The 21671-nt window shown below is 40.0% G+C and overlaps 1 protein-coding gene across 1 annotated transcript in view; it reads left to right on the top strand.

The window, feature by feature from the left end:
* Window positions 1-21231, top strand: part of LOC128623710 (NACHT, LRR and PYD domains-containing protein 3-like) — a 36576-nt gene extending 15345 nt beyond the window's left edge. The window contains exons 8-12 of the mRNA XM_053650863.1: window positions 352-525; window positions 14489-14662; window positions 20448-20621; window positions 21059-21181; window positions 21225-21231. Of these exons, the coding sequence (XP_053506838.1) occupies window positions 352-525; window positions 14489-14662; window positions 20448-20621; window positions 21059-21181; window positions 21225-21231 (652 nt within the window). The remainder of the gene's footprint in view (window positions 1-351; window positions 526-14488; window positions 14663-20447; window positions 20622-21058; window positions 21182-21224) is intronic.
* Window positions 21232-21671: the final 440 nt, after the last annotated feature.

Raw genomic sequence — 21671 nt, 5'->3', positions numbered from 1 at the left:
GAGGGAGTTTTCTCTTGTGCAGCGAGTGTGCTGGAAATTCCTGCATGTTTCTATTGTACTGCTCCATCCTAAACCCTATAGGAAAATCCTGCACAGTTTGTCAGTGTGTCCTGCAGGATTTCATAATTCCAGGATAGCAGCGAACATCCTGCAGAAAAATGAAAATCCTGCAGGTTTTTTTAAGGGAGCCACTGAACAGTTGTAATGTTTTGGTCAGTGTTAATTATACCTTGTGATTGGTCAAGAGAGGGCAGAAAGTCTAACATGGAAGAGACACATCATCATCATCATAGCAAGTAAACCAAGATAAAAATCTGTTGATGAAGAATGTGTCATTGTGTCTCTCTACAGGTTGCGTGGTTGTGGTGTCTCAGATGAAGGCTGTGCTGCTCTGACTTCAGCTCTGAAATCAAACCCCTCACATCTGAGACAACTGGATCTGACCTCTAATAATGTAGGAGACTCAGGAGTGAAGAGTCTCTCTGCTGTACTGGAGGATCCTCTCTGTAACCTGGAGATACTGTGGTAAGATCAACTCTCTGATAGTCACATGACCTGCTCCTCAGTAAGACACATTCTCTAAGTGAGACTGATGCAGAAGTTTTAGGTTCATCATCAATGTCCTGAGGAGGAAGATTGTTTTTCACTGCACACTGAATATTTGTCACAGAGGGTCAGATGTACGTATGTGAGAAGCTGCAGCACAAAACGTGACTTGATGCAACTGCAGTGTGTCTGAAATTATTGTGAAATTTACTTAAACATTGTAATTAATCACACAAACTGCACCTGGAACACAAACTAAATTTACTGTGTGTGAGCTGCAAGGTTTAAAAGCATCAGTGAAATGGACATGATTTTAAACAGGAGGAACAAGAGAAGATTTTTTGCAGTTTTGTTTTTGGTTATAGTGGTGTGGAGGTGTGATCTCTGGAGGGGTTGTACTAGGCTTTTCACATGTCTCTGTTTCTCTCTCGGTGTGGTTTGTAGTGGTGCAGAAGGGGGTCAGGGGATCACTGTGACACAGGTTTCTGAGAGAGGGGGAAACCTCTACAAAAGTGTTGTATCATTACAGTACTGTCTGGTACAGGTTAACTGTTAGGAAGTTGTGTCCTGAGTTTTTTTTGTTTGTTTGTTTTGTTTTTACAATATACAAAAACGGGAATTTGCCGTCCCTTACAGATGTTTAGTCACATCTTTAAATTGAGTATAGATACAGTGGGGGAAATAAGTATTGAATGCGTCAACATTTTCTTATTTCCAATAAGAATTAACTCATGAAATCCGAAAATATGAAGAAATCCAAACATTAAACTTCATAAATGAAGTTATGTATAATAAAGAGGAATGACACAGGAAAAAGTATTGAACACGCTACCTGTAACTGAAATTTATTTAATACTTAGTGGAGAAACCTTTGTTTGTAATGACAGCTTCAAGATGCTTCCTGTATGAAGAAATTAATCAGCCGCAGTATACAGGTGTGATTTTGGCCCATTCTTCTCAACATATTGTCTTTAAATCTTGTTCAATTGGATTCAAGTCAGGTGATTGACTGGGCTATTCTAGCACCTTGAATTTATTCTCTGACACCAATTGAGAGTTTCCTTTGCTGTATGGTTTGGATCGTTGTCCTGCTGGAAGGTCCACCCATGTCTAATCTTCATCATCCTGGTGGATGGCAGCAGATTCTTTTCAAGCATCTCCTGTTAAAGGGCTCCATTCATCGTTCCTTCAATTATATGAAGTCTACCAGTACCATGCAATGAAAAACAGCCCCACACCATGATGCTTCCACCTCCAAACTTCACTGTTGGTATAGTGTTTTTAGGGTGATGTGCAGTGCCATTTATTCTCCCATCATGGTGTGTAGTATGACTGCCAAAAAGTTCAATTTTGCTCTTGTCTGATCAGACTACACTCTCTCAGTATTTCATAGGTTCGACCAAATGAGTTGTAGCAAACTTTAAACGAGCTTCGACATGCCTTTTCTTTAATTACGGAGTTTTGTGGGGTGAGCATGAGCAATGGAGTGCATTGCCTATTGTTGTCTCTGTGATGATGGTACCTGCTGCCTCCAAGTGTTTATGGAGCTCTTTCCGAGTGGTCCTTTGCTTGGGCTACTCTTCTGAATATTCTTCTGACTCCCTGGTCAGAAATCTTGCGAGGAGTTTCTGTGTGTGACCGGTTGATGATAGAGTGATGTTGTTCCACTTGCGGATAATGGCCCCAATGGTGCTTACTGGAGGATTCAGAAATTTTAAAATACGTCTGAATCCGATTCCATCAATATGTTTTGCAACAATAAGGTTGCAAAGGTCTTGGGAGCGCTCTTTGCTTTTAACCATCATGAGATGTTTCTTGTTTGACACCTTGGTAACGAAAATCCTCTTTATAAGACCATCAATTTACTAACCCAGCTGATATTAATTTGCACAGATAGGAGGTATACTTACTTACAGATTTCAGCTGGGTCCTTCCCTTGGAGAACTGCTTTTTCTTAGTGTTCAATACTTTTTTCCTGTGTCATTCCACTTTATTACACATTATTTATGGACTTTATTGTTGTGAATTCTTTATATTTCCCAATTTCTTGAATTAATACTGATGTCTGGTGAAAATTTCCTGGAAATATATTTACTGAAAAAAATATTGACCTGTTGAATACTTATTTCCCCCACTGTAGCTGAGTGACAGTGGCATCGGTGTGTTCAGTGTGAAAGAATGTATTAGTTGTGGTGTTTTTCCCATTAATTAGAGTGCAGTCTTTGAACAGTGTCTGGGTTTTCTTTTTGTGTTTTAGGTTTGTACTGCTATCTGCTTCATTTCAAACAATGTGTCAGTATTTTGAATAGTGCAGACAGTTTGACTGACTAGCCCCAGCAGACTTAGCAAGTTAAAGATAACTGTAAGTTAAAGATTTCCTTGTGTTGTCTTCTTTTCTTCTGTTCCTCTTTTCCTTTTCTGACTTCTTTTCCTTTGTTCCGCTTATATAACAAGCAGCAGAGCACATTAAATGTTGTTAAGCCTGAAAAATGGAATGTGTGGTCATTTAGAATTAAGGAACAATATTACGTATGGTTTACATAAAAATATATGTTTCTTGTGAACACTTACGATAAACCTAGTTTAGACAAGTTTCTCACTGCAAGAGTGAACGTGGTAATGTAACGTAGTATAGCTAACTACATTAATGTGTGCTTGGTATGTGTACTTGGGTAGTGCAGTGGTAACATGCAGGTTTAGTATGCCAGTGGTCGGGGTTTGAATCTTAGCTTAGTTTAATGCTTTTTAAATGAGCAGTTATTTTCACTGTAGAAAGTTGAATGAGTTCCATCTTCTCCTTTCTTTCCAATGAAAACTTCTGTTCTCAGATGAAAAGTTATTTAAAAACTGGTTTAAAGTGAACACAGAAATCCACACACTGAAAAAATATCTCATTGAATTTACTTAATTCAAATTCCTACATCGGGTCCACATGATTGAATTGAGCTATATTGTGCTGTACTGTGTGACTCGATCAAAATTAAACCTAACATTCAAACATTTTATGTATTCATTTAAACATGTGGCAACATTTATCAAATGTGTTACAGTAAGAGAATATTCACAAGGTGATTTACATATCCTGATTATCACAGACACTGAGGTGGGTAGTAACGCACTACATTTACTTCATTACATTTACTTTAGTAACTTTTTGAAAAAAAAATACTTTTAATAGTTAACTGGCCATACTTATACCCTTACTCAAGACCCTGCAGTGATCTGACACAACAACCATCATCATCATGTTTTTTAGCGTCCTGGAGAGGGGTAGAAGTGAGCATGTCGGAGCGCGCGCACACGCGCACACACCACACACACACACACACACATATGCAGAGTTCTCCATGTAGTCTGAAATTCAGGATTTTCCCGTGATTTTAATCAGATCCAAAAGTAACTAGTAACTTTCTACTTGAGTCATCTTCTCATCGTATACTCTAATACTTATTACACTTATTACACTCAAGTAATTATTATTATTATTATTATTACTTTAACTTTCCATCTTCGCGTCTTTATCCCCACTGAGCAGTTGCTCTATGAGGGTTCAGCTCTACCTGACCTACATGTTGGAGGTGTGAAATGGAATGTGTGAAAATGTCTTGGCCAAAACAATAGCAGGAATTATCCACACCCAACCACAAGCACAATTGCAAATGGGCCATAACCCTAGTCCCACACAAATCCAAAGTGTGAAGGCCATTCCACTGAACTACACAAAAGATATTTCAAATGAAACTGCATGAAAAGTATACAGAAACAAGAAACTGACAGAAAATCCAGAGACTCTATTTGCAGACATCCATAAGGATGGCTCCATCACCAACGTGATTTTTCACATGAATAAACCCCATGCATGGCACAGGGCCATAATTTCAAACATTCCCTGTGCTGAAAGAAAAGGCATCTGTGGGGGTTTCCAAGTAAACATAAAATATGAGGAAGATACAACTGTCAGCATCAACATATAAAAGTTGTGTAAAATGTCAACAAAAACAGAATGCAAATCTCATAAATCCTTAATTAATTCACAATAGAATGTAGAAAACATATCAGATGTTAAACTGAGGAAATGTACAATTTTAAGTGAAAAAATAAGGTAAGTTTGAATTTGATGGCAGCAACACGTCTCAAAAAAGATTGGTCCATATTTCCTTAAGATATTGTTTTTATACCCAGAATTTATACCATATTATGGACAGTGCTGGAAGGGGAACTGGTACAGCTCAGAGAAATGTCCTTCTCTCTATACAAGGGGTACACAATTAGAATTCAAAGAGGTCCAGTGTCAAACATTTTCTCCCCCTAAAGGTCCAAACCATTAAAAGATCTAACATGCACTATGATTTGGGGGCATATGTCATTCTTGTATATGTATAGCTCATAAACAAAGTACTACATTTCAACAATATTTATTGCACATTTTCAATGCAGACACATTAAAATGAGGTAAAATAAATATGCAGCCTAATAATAAATAAATGTAAGCCTATCACAAATGTTCTCATTTCAAGCAAAACAAGTTTTGCGGGAAGAATAAAGGCAAAGAAAAAAATAATGGATGGCCACTTAGGGCTTCAGTAAGATTGGGTTCAGCAACAAAGAAATTCTTTGTGTTTTTGAAGAGGATGAATCCTGCAACTTTTTCGCCAGTTACTTATTGATGCGTGGATCATCCCTTCCACCAAGTACTATCACCTCAAAGCAGTGCTTCTCTTTCAGTAAACTGTTTTTGCCTCCATTGCTGTGTCGTAGACTGCAACTACGTACAAATAACTTGACCTGGATAGAATTTATGACTCTCCAAGTTTTATGCTTCTGCTCTTCCCCTTCAATTTCATGAGCCAAAAGATAAGATTACTTAAAGATGATAATTGCTTATTAATCGCCCAGTACAGTTGCATGTGAATCCAAAGCTATTCAAGCTACAGTAAGTGAGCATATGCATTTTACTCCCTAGCTTGCCCAATGAAACAAACGGAATTCCTTTTCTAAAAAAGATTTTAAAAAGGTTTTAAAAATTTTGTGGTACTTTCACTAACTTAAAAAATTCTTGGTCACTATTGTAACTGGTGGGACAGTGAAATAGGTCAGTAATAAATGATCAGTTACTCAATAAGAGCCATTATAAAATGTTATATATTAAATTTAAAAATGTATATAGTTGTCTTGAATGTCTCTGCAGCTCATCAAAAAATGTAAATGGAGTGTCCATCAACTGAAAGCACTGTGTTTTTGTATTTAGTTAATTTTGTTTCTGAATAAATAAACATTATGACATCTAATCACAAGTCTGTTTTGATTTGATGGTCGGAAGCTGTACTAAATAACTTTATATTTGCAATTTATTGGATCCCTAAAATAAAAAGACAGCTAAATAGTGAAAAAAGTAAATAGTGAGCTAAATAGCTAAATAGTGAAAACATGATAATTGTTGGAATTATACGAATGAATGATAATAACTTGCTAATAGTCCTTACCCTGAATCTTTCTAATTGGCATGGGCCAGTGGGGGAAAAAAAAATACTCATTTAAAAAACAGCCAGTTGAGCTGAGGCTTGACCCTGGTTGCTGGTATAGCAAGCCTGCATGTTACCACTGCAGTATCTTAGCACACATACCCTACCACGTTATTTTATATACTATAGTTATTGTACCTGTACTACAAAACTCGATCATGCTCACTTTAAATTTTACAAAATCTTGTAATTAGAAACTTATTTAAATGAGGTTTATCATAAGTTTTGATGAGAAACGTAATATTTTTATGTGAACCATTCGACCACACACTCCATTTTTATTGTGCTGTGTTCAGCTACAGTGTGGTGTTCCATGCACCACCTGGTGGTTATTGTGTGAAGCAAAACAAATGAATTTAAATTCTTAGAACCTTACCTGCAGTATCCAGCGTGATCCAGGGCTCTGCAGTAACAATTTCTTTTAGGAGCACTTGTGCACCTAATTACAAAAATTTAGGAGCACAGTCAAAAATTTTGAAGCATGGTTGAAGTTTAGATTGTTTTTTTTATTTATTTATGTTTTTTCGAAATGGTAACATTAATGTGCCACAATATTTATTTACAAACTGTATGCAAAAAAACAACAACCGTTAACCTGTTCCACCTCGTAAACAAATACAATAAACCTCAATGTTCAGTCTTTGAAGTCTGCTACTCTTAAATATATTTAAAACTACACTATTATTTCCACTGTTATGGTTCTGGGCTGGAGCCAGTTCTTGAACCGCTCTGCGTATATTGTGTATATATCTGAATAATCTCATAGGATGTGATTGGGTGAGTTCATTTATCCGCCAGATGCAAAGCACTTTAGTTTAATGGTGTTCATTAGGGATGCACCGATCAGGATTTTTACAACCAAAACCGATCCAGATTCCAATGTTTTTTTTTTGTTTAAGCTTTAATCAGGAGGTCTATCATAAACAGTAAATGTAAGCTCTCTGCTCATGGTCACTGTTAACTGAGTGAAAATAATAGCAATAAGAAATACTGTTGGAAAATTGATAAATAAACAGCATAGAATATTTATTTTAAAATATCTTAAACAATAAAAAAGTCCTAATTAAAATGTAGACTAACAAAAAATTATCCATATTAAGAAAAAGGCTAATAGCCTTCTAAGGAAATGTCAAAATGATATTAAATGCAACCCATAGTAAGTACACATCATTTTATGATGTTTTTAAAAACAACATTTTATTTATATTTTATGAAGCTATTATTATATCTATTTTATTATATTAAATGATTTATTTATAACTAAGCACATTTTCTGTCTCTACATTTAAGTAGTTTTATTTTTGTGTGTTTATCAGTTTTAGATGGGTTCCCCCAGTACAGTGTCTGCTGATAATATTGTGTTTTGGTCGAATAAATCAAAACATGGAAAGTGGATTTCACATTTCTAGTGATATCTGGCAACCCTGAGTTTAAATGAAGTGAACAGAGTTGTGTATTATAGTTCGTGAAGAGAGAGCAGCAGCGTACTGTATGTTTACAGACTGAACAGTTGCGACTCTTGATTATGATTGGTGAGGAATTATTTAATAAAGAGGTTTGAATTAAACCCACCTTGTAGCATTAACATTATTATTAATTTACTTAGTTCAGCTCTTAATTGCTCAAGGACAAAGTATTTGTTCTGGGGACTAGAACGAGGAATTTGCTTTCTACTTTTTTTTCCCAATAAAGTTTTATTGAGAAGAAAAACAAACATATATATATATAAACACACACATACAGTATCTCACAAAAGTAAGTACACCCCTCACATTTTTGTAAATATTTGATTATATCTTTTCATGTGACAACACTGAAGAAATGACACTTTGCTACAATGTAAAGTAGTGAGTGTACAGCTTGTGTAACAGTGTAAATTTGCTGTCCCCTCAAAATAACTCAACACACAGCCATTAATGTCTAAACCACTGGCAACAAAAGTGAGTACACCCCTAAGTGAAAATGTTCAAATTGGGCCCAGTTAGCCATTTTCCCTCCCCGGTATCATGTGACTTGTTAGTGTTATAAGGTCTCAGGTGTGAATGGGGAGCAGGTGTGTTAAATTTGGTGTCATCGCTCTCACACTCCCTTATACCGGTTACTGGAAGTTCAACATGGCACCTCATGGCAAAGAACTCTCTGATGATCTGAAAAAAAAGAATTGTTGTTCTACATAAAGATGGCCTAGGCTATAAGAAGATTGCCAAGACCCTGACACTGAGCTGCAGCACGGTGGCCAAGACCATACAGCGGTTTAACAGGACAGGTTCCACTCAGAACAGGCCTCACCATGGTCGACCAATAAAGTTGCGTGCATGTGCTCAGCATCATATCCAGAGATTGTCTTTGGGAAATAGACGTCTGAGTGCTGCCAGCATTGCTGCAGAGGTTGAAGGGGTGGGGGGTCAGCCTGTCAGTGCTCAGACCATACACCGCACACTGCATCAAATTGGTCTGCATGGCTGTCATCCCAGAAGGAAGCCTCTTCTAAAGATGATGCACAAGAAAGCCCGCAAACAGTTTGCTGGAGACAAACAGACTAAGGACATGCATTACTGGAACCATGTCCTGTGGTCTGATGAGACCAAGATAAACTTATTTGTTCAGATGGTGTCAAACGTGTGTGACAGCAACCAGGTGAGGAGTACAAAGACAAGTGTGTCTTGCCTACAGTCAAGCATGGTGGTGGGAGTGTCATGGTCTGGGGCTGCATGAGTGCTGCTGGCACTGGGGAGATACAGTTCATTGAGGGAACCATGAATGTCAACATGTACTTTGGAATGCCTTCGGAGACTGGGCCGCAGAGCAATATTCCAATATGATAACGACCCCAAACGCACCTCCAAGACGACCACTGCCTTGTTAAAGAAGCTGAGGGTGAAGGTGACTGGCCAAGCATGTCTCCAGACCTAAACCCTATAGAGCATCTGTAGGGCATCCTCAAACAGAAGGTGGAGGAGCACAAGGTCTCTAACATCCACCAGCTCCGTTGTGTCATCATGGAGGAGTGGAAGAGGACTCCAGTGGCAACCTCTGAAGCTCTGGTGAACTCCATGCCCAAGAAGGTTAAGGCAGTGCTGGAAAATAATGGTGGCCACACAAAATATTGACACTTTGGGCCCAATTTAGACATTTTCACTTAGGGGTGTACTCACTTTTGTTTCCAGTGGTTTAGACATTAATGGATCTGTGTTGAGTTACTTTGAGGGGACAGCAAATTTATACTGTTATACAAGCTGTACACTCACTACTTTCCATTGTAGCAAGGTGTCATTTCTTCAGTATTGTCACATGCAAAGTTATAATCAAATATTTACAAAAATTTGAGGGGTGTACTTACTTTTGTGAGATACTGTACGTAACCATCGTTCTATTTAATTTCTACTGACCACCAGAGGCGGCGCTTTCAGCACCTGGATGACTAATATCAAGAAGTTCACGAGGAAGTTCTACGAGCCCCTTAACAATGGCTGTGAAGCCGGGGAAAAAATGGTTATAGCCACCGGCTTGTGAGAGATCACAATCACCCTATAAAATCTTGCAAATGTGCAGGTAGATGCCCATGACGCAGTTGCATAAAATATCTGAAAGAGGGACCCCTTGTAGGGCTGCCCATGAAGTACACACACTCCTGGTTGGGTGACCTCGAACCTGAGGAGGGACCCGGAGGCCCCTGCCCTTATAGGCATAAATGATAGCCTCTACAATCCATTTTGACAGACGCTGCTTGGACAAAGCATGACCTCGCCTATGCCCCGTATGGCAGACAAACAGTGAATCAGACTGCTGGAATTCAGCAGTCATTTGGGTATAACACTTTAGTGCTCACACTGGGCACAACAGACTCGCACTTGACCCCTGCTCATCCTCCTGAGTTGGGGGCTCAAAAGCTGACAGACTGAGGGGCTGGTTCGTATAAGTTGAAGAAAAGGTCTTTGGGAGGAAAAAAAAGAAGGGTTCGGCCATAAAATTACCCCTGTTTTCCCAGAACTCCAGTGTAGGTACTCTCGGCTTACTGATAAGGCGTGCAACTCACCTACTCATTTAGCCGATGCCATGGCTAAGAGGAAAGCTGTTTTCATAGACAGCCATCTCAATTCTGACCTCTCTAGAGGTTCAAATGGAGGCTGACACAGTGCCTCTAATACGAGAGGCAAGTCCCAAGAGGATACTTGGTTTCGTTGAGGAGGTCTCAGACGTTGACCACCTTTAAGGAAGCGGGTCACAAGGGTGTGGGACCCAATCATCACGCCATCTACTCTATTATGCATGGCTGAGATGGCAGCTATGTATACCTTGATGGTCGAGGCTGCAAGGCCTCCATCAAGACTTGACTGGAGAAAGCTGAGGATTACCGGTATGGGACAGTGTGGTAGTTCCTGATTTTGTGCCTGGCACCACTCAGAAAAGAGCTTCCATCTGTTAGTGTACAATACATTGGTGGGAGGTGCACAGGAGTTGTGGATGGTCTGAACAACTGTTGGATCACACAGCCTTAGTAATGGCTCTGGCCTTTCAGAGGCCAGATCCAAAGTTGCAGCCGGGATGGGTTCAGGTGCCAGATTCGACCCTCAAGCTGTGAGAGGAGATACCTCCTCACAGGGATGGACCAAGGCTCCCTGTACAGTAATCTGTGTAATATTGGAAACCACACCCTCCCTGGCCATTTGGGGGCTACTAGTAGCACCTTGTGATTGCTCCTGAGAATCCTGTCTAGGGAGGGCAGTATCAGCAGTAGTGGAGGGAAAGCATATAGCAGTTGATTTGGCCACACATGGGCCAGCACCTCTTGGCCCAAGGGGCTTGTTGATTCCCCAAGTGAAAACCAAGGGGGACAGTGTGTCCTTGGCAGTGAGGTGAGAAGGTCCACCTCCGTCCTGCCATGTCTGTGCCAGATCGCTTGCACTACTTCAGGGTGCAGCTTCCATTCGCCAGGGTGGAGGCTGTGCCAGTCTAAGGGAACCCCTGGGTAAAATATGCTCTTCTGAGGAGAAGAGCATATTATACATGGGCGTAGGCACCCTAGTCCACTGGCAGTGATTCTGACCAGCTTGTGTCTGTGTTGATTGGGATGCAAGCCGAGGTCATTCAGCCAGATCTGGAGAGGCCGTAATGACAGAAGGCCAAAAGGGACCCCCGAAGAGGCTACTGTGAGAATACCTAGCAGTCTCAGAAATGCTTTGAGGACCAGAGCCCTGCCTCTTCTGAAGTGACTGATGAGCTGGAGGATGTTGTTGACTCGCCGTTGAGAGGGGGTAGCCATCATCAACTGGGAGTTCAACTAGATGCCAATAAACAGTCTTCGCTGACTGGGCATCAGAGAGCTTCTTCCATAATTCACTGTAAGCCCTAGCTTGGTAACATGGGAGTCCAGCAATGCTGATTCTTTGAGGGCATCTACCCTTGCCTGGGAACAAATCAACCAGTCATCCCGGTACAGGAAAATTCGAATACCCTGGCCAGTAATGTAGACAGTGCCACTGCTACACACCTGGTGAAGACCCCTGGTGCCAGTGAAATCTTGAATGGGAGCACACAAAACTGGTAAGCCCTTCCCTCGAGGGCAAAACAGAGGAATTGCCTGTGCTGGGGCACGATTGGAGCGTGAAAATATGCGTCTTTCAGGTCGATGGTTGTAAACCAAGCGTTTTGCTTGATGCCATGCAGCACGTCCACTGTACATAGCATGTGGAACTTGAAACCCTTGAGGTGTGTGTTTAGAGATCTTAAATCCAGAATGGGGAGGAATCCGCTGTCTTTCTTTGCAATGATAAAATAAGTGGAATCAAATCCACTGTTCCATAAAGCTTTGTCTAATTGCTCAATGGCACCCTTCTTCAGGAGTGCCTGGACCTCCTGGCATAGGGCCAGAGCCTTGTTTGGGTCCTTGACTAAGGTCGTTTTGACCTCCTGGCACCTCAGCGGTCGGCGTCTGAATTGAATGTTGTAGCCTTGTGACAGGGTTGATGCAACCCAGGGGTCTGATGTAAGAGCTTCCCAGCATCTGAGCTACTGGCTGGTGAAGCACCCAACCGCGGGAGTGGTACAGTCCTTGTTTACCCCTTCGCACCTTATAATTTCTGGAAGGGCGATGGCCCGAAGGCTGGCCTCGCTGTGCCAAGCAAGGGGGCTGGGTGGGGGTTGGCTGATAACACCCAGAAAGGTTTCGTGCTCTCGGCTGGGTAATCAGCTGTGGTATGTACTGAGCCGTATTTGTTGGCCTAGAAGGTCTCTGTCTAGCGGGATGTTCACGACGCAGACTAGCAAACTGTTATCTGGCCTGTGTAACCTGTAGGCTGCGCTCCAGGGCTTGCTGTGCAGCCCGGCTGAACAGTTCCCCAGGAATAACCGGGAGAGAGCAGAGGGCGCTCCTGCAGGGCTCCAAAAGTGGAGACTGGGCCAGCCATATTTGGCGTCAGGCGTGTGCCCGGACACACGATAATGGATAATGTATATCTTGTACGTGATATGACTGAACTGTGTAAATAAAATCAATCTTACAATCTGGGTATTTTTTTATCCATGGATCAAGAAAAAACCTTTGATAGAGTATATCTTGCATATCTTTTAAACACACTAGATGCCATTGGGCTAGGAACAAGGTTTTTGTAAATTATAGATTAAACTTCTATATTCTAAGGCAAGCATTATGCTCAAGGTTGGGGGAAGACTTATGCTGACGATGTAATGGTCTTCACTACAAAGCAGGAAGACGTTCAAGCTTTTACTCATAGTCTAGCTGTTTACCAAGGGGCATCCTCTATACGAGTGAACTGGAGTAAGTGCAAAAGTTTTACTGCAGGACAGTGGCAATAGAAAGAACTTCCAAAACTGACAAACTTATAGTGGAAAAAATACTTGGCCGTCCTGTTGGGAGAAGAAGAATACCTGCAAAAAAAACCTGGGAGGGAATGGTGGAGAAGGTATCTGCTAGGTTGTCTAAGTGCACTTGGGTCCTGCCCCAGCTGTCCTACAGGGGGAGGGTGCTGGTCACCAACAATCTGATCACCATCATGCTGTGGCACAAGTTCACAGCCCTTAAGCCACCAGAGACATTAGTCATTGAGAAAGATCCAGAGGAGGATAGTGGACTTTTTTTGGAATGGACAACACTGGACAGAAGCCCCTGTCTTATACCTGCCAGTACAGGAGGGATGTCAGGGCCTGATTGACCTGTCCAGTTGAATAAGGGCTTTTCGTCTGCAGACAGCAGAGACTGCTCTACAGCATAATACTGACATGGACTACTCCAGTGTGTCTACTCTTACATAAAGTAGAGAACATGGCATACGACAGATACTTGTTTATCCTGTACATAAACGAGGTCGATGTATCAAGGACAACTGTGTTTTATCAGTGAGTCCTAAGAGCATGGTCTTCTCTTTTAAAGGCAAACAGGACAGGCAAACAACCATACTACTGTGTAAACAAGAGCCCTTATTTAACAATCCACTGATACCAGCTGTAATCCTTACATCGAGGAGTGTTCGCCAGTGCCTTCACAAAGCACAAATAACCAAGCTTGGAGGCTTGAGAGCCGTCAAAGCCTGGAAGTCTCACGGCACTGATTGAGGAGACAGGAATCCAGTCCCATTTGCTCCCATTTGATGCTGAGAGAAGTGATCCTAGCACTGCCTCCAGAGTTTAAGGAGGCTATAGAGCAGGGATCTGTAGGAGACTGGCAATGCTTCCCCTCCCTCTCCATTTCTGCAGCGGTTGAACAGCAGGAGGAACCCTACTCTATTTTAGCACACCACAGCTGACCAAAAAGGCCTTGTATGCAGTCATTGTGAAAGTCACCCATCAAAACTCTCTGGCTGGTGTGAAGGAGTTGAGGTGGTCAGACCTGCTGGTACCAGGCTCTCCTCCACAGGGCTATTGGAGGTCACTGTACAAGTCCCCTATAGAGAAGCTTACATCTGATCTACATTGTAGGGTTGTGCATGGGGCCGTGGCCACAAACAGACACATGGCGCATATCCACTCCACTATAGCTACAACATGTCCAATTTGTGATATAGAGGAAATGCTATACCACCTTTTTAAAGATGTGACAGACTAATAGCAATGTTTAATAGACTCGGGAATTTGGATAGGGAAGTTGGGTCAAATACCTGTTCATTTTTGGTCCTAAATATTTAGTTGCACAGAAAGAAAAGATCTGCATGCTTAATTTTATAATAGGCCAGGCCACTGTAGCTACCTGGCTCACAACAGATGAGAGAAACTAAATATAGTGCACAGTATGATAATTTTAATTACATTGCTAATTAGAATAAACAGGTGATATTAAATCCTCATTTCATTCTGAATAATAAAATAATTTTACAAACACATCATCTTTAAAGTAAGTCTTAAACCAAGATAAAAATCTGTTGATGAAGAGTGTTTCATCAGTGTTTCATTGTGTTTCTCTACAGGTTGTATAAATGTGGTGTCTCAGATGAAGGCTGTGCTGCTCTGACTTCAGCTCTGAGATCAAACCCCTCACACCTGAGACAACTGGATCTGTCCTATAATAAACTAGGAGACTCAGGAGTGAAGTGTCTCTCTGCTGTACTGGAGAATCCTCACTGTAAACTGGAGAAATTGGGGTAAGATCATGGGGTAAGAGTTGCATGACCTGCTCCTCAGTAAGACACATTGTAATAGTGAGACGGAAGCAGTTTTAGGTTCATCATCCCTCTTCTGAGGAGGAAGATTGTTCCATTTCATTGCACACTGATGATTTGTCACAGAGTCTTTGGGTCAGATGTATGTATGTGAGAAGCTGCAGCACAAAACATGACTTGATGTGACTACAATGTGTCTGAAATTACTACGAAATTTACTAAAATATTGTAACTAATCGCCCAAACAGCACCTGGGACGCAAACGAAATGCCCTGTGTGTGAGCTGGAGGGTTTAAAAGCAGCAGTGACATGGAAATGATCTAAAAAAAAAAAAAAAAAAAGAATTTGAAAACTAAAATTAAAAGTTAATGCCATGTTGGGAGTAGGACACGAAGTTGGAGGCTCCTGCTGATTTCGATTAAAATTGTAATTAATTAGCGCTTTTCGGTCATACAATAGATTTTGACTTATTCTACTCCGTTTCCTTGTTTGCACATTTAACTTTGCGGTACGTTAAAATGTCTGGAAAGAACATGAAAACCCGTGGTAGCATTCAGACACGACTGAGGCCAAGTGTGCGCGCCGCGAGCGAGTCCCCTTCTTCCTCTGAATCCGCGTCGCCGAGTGGTGCCTTTGATTTCGCCGCCCTCAAGCTTGAGCTGCTGGCTTTACTGAGGAAGGACATCGCCGATATTTTTGAAAAGGAGCTCCAGGAGACTTTCAGGGTTGCACTGTCTGCTGTTCAGCTTGACCTGCAGGCAGTGAAAACACAGCTGGCTAGTGATAAAGTAGCTACCGAGGCTACCATGTCAACACTGAAAGTACTGTTGTGGAAACGGAGCACGCTCTCTCCAGTTGCACCGTTGACATAGCTCAAATGAAGACTACTATCAAATCTCTCACTGCGACCGTGACTCAATTAGAGAATAAATGTGAGGATTTGGAGTCGAGGTCACGACGCAATAATCTTAGGATAGTGGGAGTTCCAGAGGGCGCTGACACATGTACAACTGCTGCTGTAGCGGCCTTGTTAAAGGAGGCGTTTGGTCTGGAGAAGGAGCCGGTTTTGGACCAGTCCCACCGGACACTTCAGCCAAAGCCCAAGCCTGGTGAACGACCATGAGCTATTGTGTGCAGATTCCACTATCATAGTGACTGTGTTGACATTTTACACCATGCGAGAGAGCTCCAGCGGATTAAAATGAGGGATTTCACTATGTCTGTTTTCCCTAACTACACAGCCAAGATAGCCCGGGCCCGGGCAGCCTGTTAATGAGGTTCGGCATCAACTCCGAGGTATTGAGGGCGCTCGCTATGGAATACTTCACCTAGCTCAGCTTCGCATTACATATAACGGTGTTCAGAAGGACTTAATTTCAGTGGAGGAAGCAGGAGACTATGTTAAACTCTTGATATCGGGGTGAACTGCATCACCTACACAGCGGCGTCTTTTTGGCTCTATTTTTATTTTTTGCACTCAGCCTTCCAGCTCTACAGTATTTGGATTTTTATTGAAGATATTGTCGTTGCATTACTTCGCCTAGATTTTGTGGACTCACTCCTCTTAAATCTACTTCTGTAAAGTGGTTCTCTGTTTTGAGGCTCTGACTGGGTTAGAGTTTCTGTTTATTTAATTGTATTAGTGTTTTTTCCTCGGCTTTACGTGCTACACAGTTATGTTATTTGTTAAAAGTCTTTCAAATTTAAGGACATTATATTTGTTATTGTGCACAGACTGTTGATCAGACTTGAAGTCAGTAGGGGCTTTTTCTCTTACTGGAACTTTTTGTCTTGGTAATTTTTTTGGTTAGTTCAACTTACTCTCCGAGTTGTTTTCACATTGTGGACAACTTTTGGTTATTGTGGAAAACACTGCTGTCTCATTTTTTTTTAATGGAGACTTTGGGAGTGTGTGTGTTTGGGGGATTGTGAGAGTAAACAAAACATGCCAATGCTTTGAAGGATGTGAACTGGAACAGAGTAATGATAGTCAATTACGAATCTGTTTTTAGAGGATTTAAACCTAACATGGTAAACAAATTATATTATAGAATTCAGGCAATTTTACTGGGGTTATCTCATACAGTGTGGCAAGTAAAAATCTGGAAAGACCTTTGTAATATCACAGTCTAAAACTGGATATAGAAGCAAATCAGTAAATGAATCACATGTACATGAATCACATGTAAATGTATCACATAAAAATGAATAAATAAATTAAAATGAAAAAAAAAAGTTAATGCCATACTGATGACATTAAATAAAAACAATAGATTTTTAACTTTAAAAAATGAAAACAACAAAAGAAGCACAGCAACAATGACATTAGCAGTATTAAAACCAGGTAGTTTTCCTCAATAGTTCTTTCACTAAGATCCTCAAATGGTCTCGTATTATTCCACATTTTGTCATAAATAAAGAATGTCTATGAGTAAAAATAAGTACACCCCTACGTTTATCACACATTCAAATACATAAAATTTTAATCAGGTTTTCAAGATTGCGTGCCAGTGATTAGAATCTGTTTAGGGAGTGCAGGTGGAACCTGTTTTATTTATACCCTCATATCTCATATATAGTGTCTGGTGTTCCCATTGTTATTGAGGTGTGTGGTGACATCATGCCAACATGTAAAGAGTTCTGTAAGGCTTTCAGATAAAAGGTTGTGAATGCTTATGAGTCTGGCAAGGAATCTAAAAAGATCTCCAAATTATTTGAAATACATAATTGTAAGGAAAATCAATTACAAATGCTGCAGATTTTAAATGACTACCAATTTGTCCAGGACTGGCTGTCCAAGCAAATTCAGCCCGAGAGCAGCCCATGTTATGTAAAAAGAATTCACCAAGAATCCCAAAATTCATCACAAGATCTGCTAATAAGTCTTGCAACTGTTGGTGTCAAAGTGCATGCTTTTACAATCAGAAAGAGATTGCACAAATTTGACCTTCATGGGAAGCATGCCTGGAAAAAGTCTTTACTGTATAAAAAGAACATTAGAGCAAGACTACAGTTTGCTAATGAGCATATAGGCAAAGACCAGGCCTTTGGGAATAATGTGCTCTGTACAGACGAATCAAAGATAGTTTTGTGGCCATAGTGACAGCAGACATGTTTGGCACAGAACAAAGACAGCTTTTCAGGAGTTGTCAAAATGTTATGGTTTGGGGTTGCTTCGCTGCCTCAGGGACTGGACAGCTTCCATTCATTGATTCAACTATGAATTCTGTATCATATCAAAGAGTGCTTGGATATAATATAAAGCCATTGTCCAAAAGATGAAGTTGAACCGAAAGTGGACATTTCAACAGGATAATGATCCTAAGCACACTAGCAAATCCACCAAGGAATGGCTCAAAAAGAAGAAATGGAGGGTTATGGAATGGCCTAGTCAAAGCCCGGATTTGAACCCCATTGAAATGTTGTGAGGGGATTTGAAACGAGCAGAACATTCAAGAAAACCCTCAAACATGAAAGAATATTTCATGGAAGAGTGGTCAAAAATTCCAGCAAGCTGATGTCAGAGACTGGTGGACAATTATGCAAAACGCCTTCAAGAATTTATTTTTGCTAAAGCAATAGTAGCTTCTGAGCCAAGGGTGTACTTACTTCTCCCACAAAATCATATCACGTCTATTGATATTGCTGTTGGATGAATGATTGAAAAAGCTATTTTTCATTGTGGTTTTGTTCAAGTATATCAACTTTATTAATAGGCACTGTTTCAAAGATGAACAAATGTTTGCTTGTCCAAATATGTCAGAAAGCAAACAATTTCCATGGGGTTTACTTAGCTTTTCACATGATTGTATAGCTAAAAAAATCAGGCCTCGCTGGTGAGTTAAAAGTAGCTCAGTTCCTCATTAAAACCCGGGACCTGGCAACTGCTCCCAACACCACACATGGTGCTAATTTACAACCTGGTTTTGAGAGGACAAAATCATGTGTAAAACTGATGACTGATAATCTCACAGTCTTTATTAAATTGAGAAGAATGTGTAAAAGTTACACTTCCAGTGTTTCTACACTTTTTGGGTGATTCTTCCTCAAATGCACATAAAAATCTCTCCATGGGTCATTCTTCTGTAGAAGTTTTTATTGTAAATTTCACATCCTAATCCCAAAGAACCTGATGAACGCAATTTATAGATATTTTTACTCTCTGTCAGTTTAATAATTCAGGAATATTTTATTTAACAATAAATTATCAGCAAGTAATCTGGTTTAGAGAACACGAGTGTTAATTCTCTTTAAAATGAATGCTTTGCTCTTTACATTATATCTTTTAATTCATGATAGAGAGTGCTTTTCACCATGATTCAGACTTTTACTTCATTCTGTAATAATATAAATAATATAAATATATACAGAACATATTACAGAAACTATATATAACACTCAGTATTGATCATTCTTAATTACATTGTTAAATAGAATAAACAGGTGATATTAAATAGTCATATTATTCTGAATTATAAAATCATTTTAAAAACACTTCATCTTAGGGCTGCATGATTATGGTCAAAATGATAATCACAATCATTTTGATCAATATTGAGATCACAATTATTTGTTGATTTTAGGCAAAATATTTTTATTGCACTTTCATATTTAAATAAACCTCTGCTTTCACCTCCATGTTCTGCTACATTCCTGCTAATGTACAAATCTTTGCATCAAATTAGACTGGTCCTTAAAGTGCATCATCTCGTAGAAGCAAAATATAAATACAGTTATATCCAAAATATAGGATAAGTAAAAATAAAAATACCATCAACCAAATGAAAATATGTAATCAAATATAACAATATGCAACCAATTGAAAACAATTCAGGCATATGCAGAAAATGCAATAACAGTGTTTACAGGAGGAGAGACAGCCAAATCACCCAATAGAGCGGTACAGGGATGACGTCATTTTGTACCGCGCCCGGAAGTTATCATCACACCAGTTCCCTCGACAAAAACCCAATAGGATTTTCACATAGGCCTTTGGATTATTGCAAAAAATAATCTCTGTGATCAACAAAAGTTTACAATACTAACATGTTTTGTCAACCAAAATAATTTTCTCAAATGAACACAACTTTTATGAAGTTTGAAACCTAAATACAATCACCAGAAATAAACAGCTAACCGTACGCTATAAACAAACTACAACACGGTCGCTCGACTTCAACATCACCAAGCTTCCGACAACTTTTCCAAACTTTATTTAAAACATTTTCCATAATACGGATTTACTCTGTGGATGAATCTTCAGCCATGTTTTTTGGGGGGAATTGTGCACAGCATATCTGAACCAGTTTATCTGCAAAGACTTTTCTTGTTTGGCGGGATGACATTTAATGTCCCGACAACCTCTGTAGTCCCATTTATCAGCTCGTTAGTCTTGATTTCCCCTCGCGCAAGCACTGGAGCTTGCAGCGTGCTCTGAAACCTGAAGCAAGGCTGGCAGCGCGAGCGCTAAAATGCTAACTCATTTCCGGGTTTTGGCGTTACAAAATGACGTCATCCCTGCGCCACTATATGACTGGTTAAGGTTAGGAAGCACTTGATTTGAGCTACTGCAGAGTTTTCTATGAGCGGAGGACGAACTTTGAACATCAATATCGCTGTCGATCATGTTCATGTAATCGTGGCCAGTCAAAATCGTAATCGAGATCAATATTCGATTAATTGTGCAACCCTATATCATCTTTAAAGTAAGTCTTAAACCAAGATTAAATTCTTTTGATGAAGAGTATGCCACTGTGTCTCTCTACAGGTTGTGTAAGTGTGGTGTCTCAGATGAAGGCTGTGCTGCTCTGACTTCAGCTCTGAGATCAAACCCCTCACACCTGAGACAACTTGATCTGTCCTATAATAATGTAGGAGTCTCAGGAGTGAAGAGTCTCTCTGCTGTACTGGAGAATCCTCTCTGTAAACTGGAGATACTGTGGTAAGATCATATTTTAAATAATTAGTAATAAAACGTGTTCTAATCTTCATCCAACTCACAATAATAGACAAACACATTTTGTATGAATAAAACAGTCACATTTAATACTGAATAAACTATTTACACATTCACAGTCTGGCTTTAAAAAAGTACATGAACCAGTGAGCTAACAACTTCTCCAAAAGCTATTTAGAGTCCGATCCTGTTTTAGGTCTGATAATGGACAGTCTGATCTTCTCAAGAAAGAACTGTTCATGTGAACGCTGATTAAAAAAAGAGATTTTGCTGAGATGTGTGAAGCGGGGAAAAGTTAAGACCTAGTGTGTGTTACTCAGGCCACAATAAGAGAAACTGTCTACGACCAGGAGGAAAGTCAGAGCTGTTGCTCCTCTGCCTAAGTTCATGAGAGTGAACTGTGTCCTTGTGTCTCTGTACAGGTTGCGTGAGTGTGGTGTGTCAGATGAAGGCTGTGCTGCTCTGACTTCAGCTCTGAGATCAAACCCCTCACACCTGAGAGAACTGGATCTGTTTAATAATAAAATAGGGGACTCTGGAAAGAAGCTGCTCTCTGCTCTTAAGAATGATAAACATTACAAACTACAGACACTGATGTGAGTAATGACCTTTTTAGATAAATGCTGGAAAAATAAAAGACTAATTTATCCTGATTATCATTAGTTTGTACATTTCTCTTTAGTTCCAATAAATATCAGATTACCAGGTTAGGAACAAAACCAGTTTTATAAATGTCACTATATCCTATTTAATCAGAATTTGTCTAACAATTGTCTTTAATGCTGTTTTTTGTTCAGTAAAGTGTGTTGATTTAAAATTCATGTGAAGGTAGAAGACAGAGAGTCAGACAGATTCTACAAAATATCACAAATGAGTGCATGAGAGTGATTGTAAATGAACACCTGGTCTCCTTGTGACAGCCTGCTATCTCTGACTTCATACTGCTGCTTTTGTCTGAACAAGATGATTAGTTATAAACAGGAGGAGATGATGTTTCTCTTGGAGCAGAGATGATTACATGCTGTTGATCATGAA

Source organism: Ictalurus furcatus, chromosome 19, assembly GCF_023375685.1.
Source record: "Ictalurus furcatus strain D&B chromosome 19, Billie_1.0, whole genome shotgun sequence".
Lineage (NCBI taxonomy): Eukaryota > Metazoa > Chordata > Actinopteri > Siluriformes > Ictaluridae > Ictalurus > Ictalurus furcatus.
This window is presented reverse-complemented; position numbering and strand designations above follow the sequence as displayed.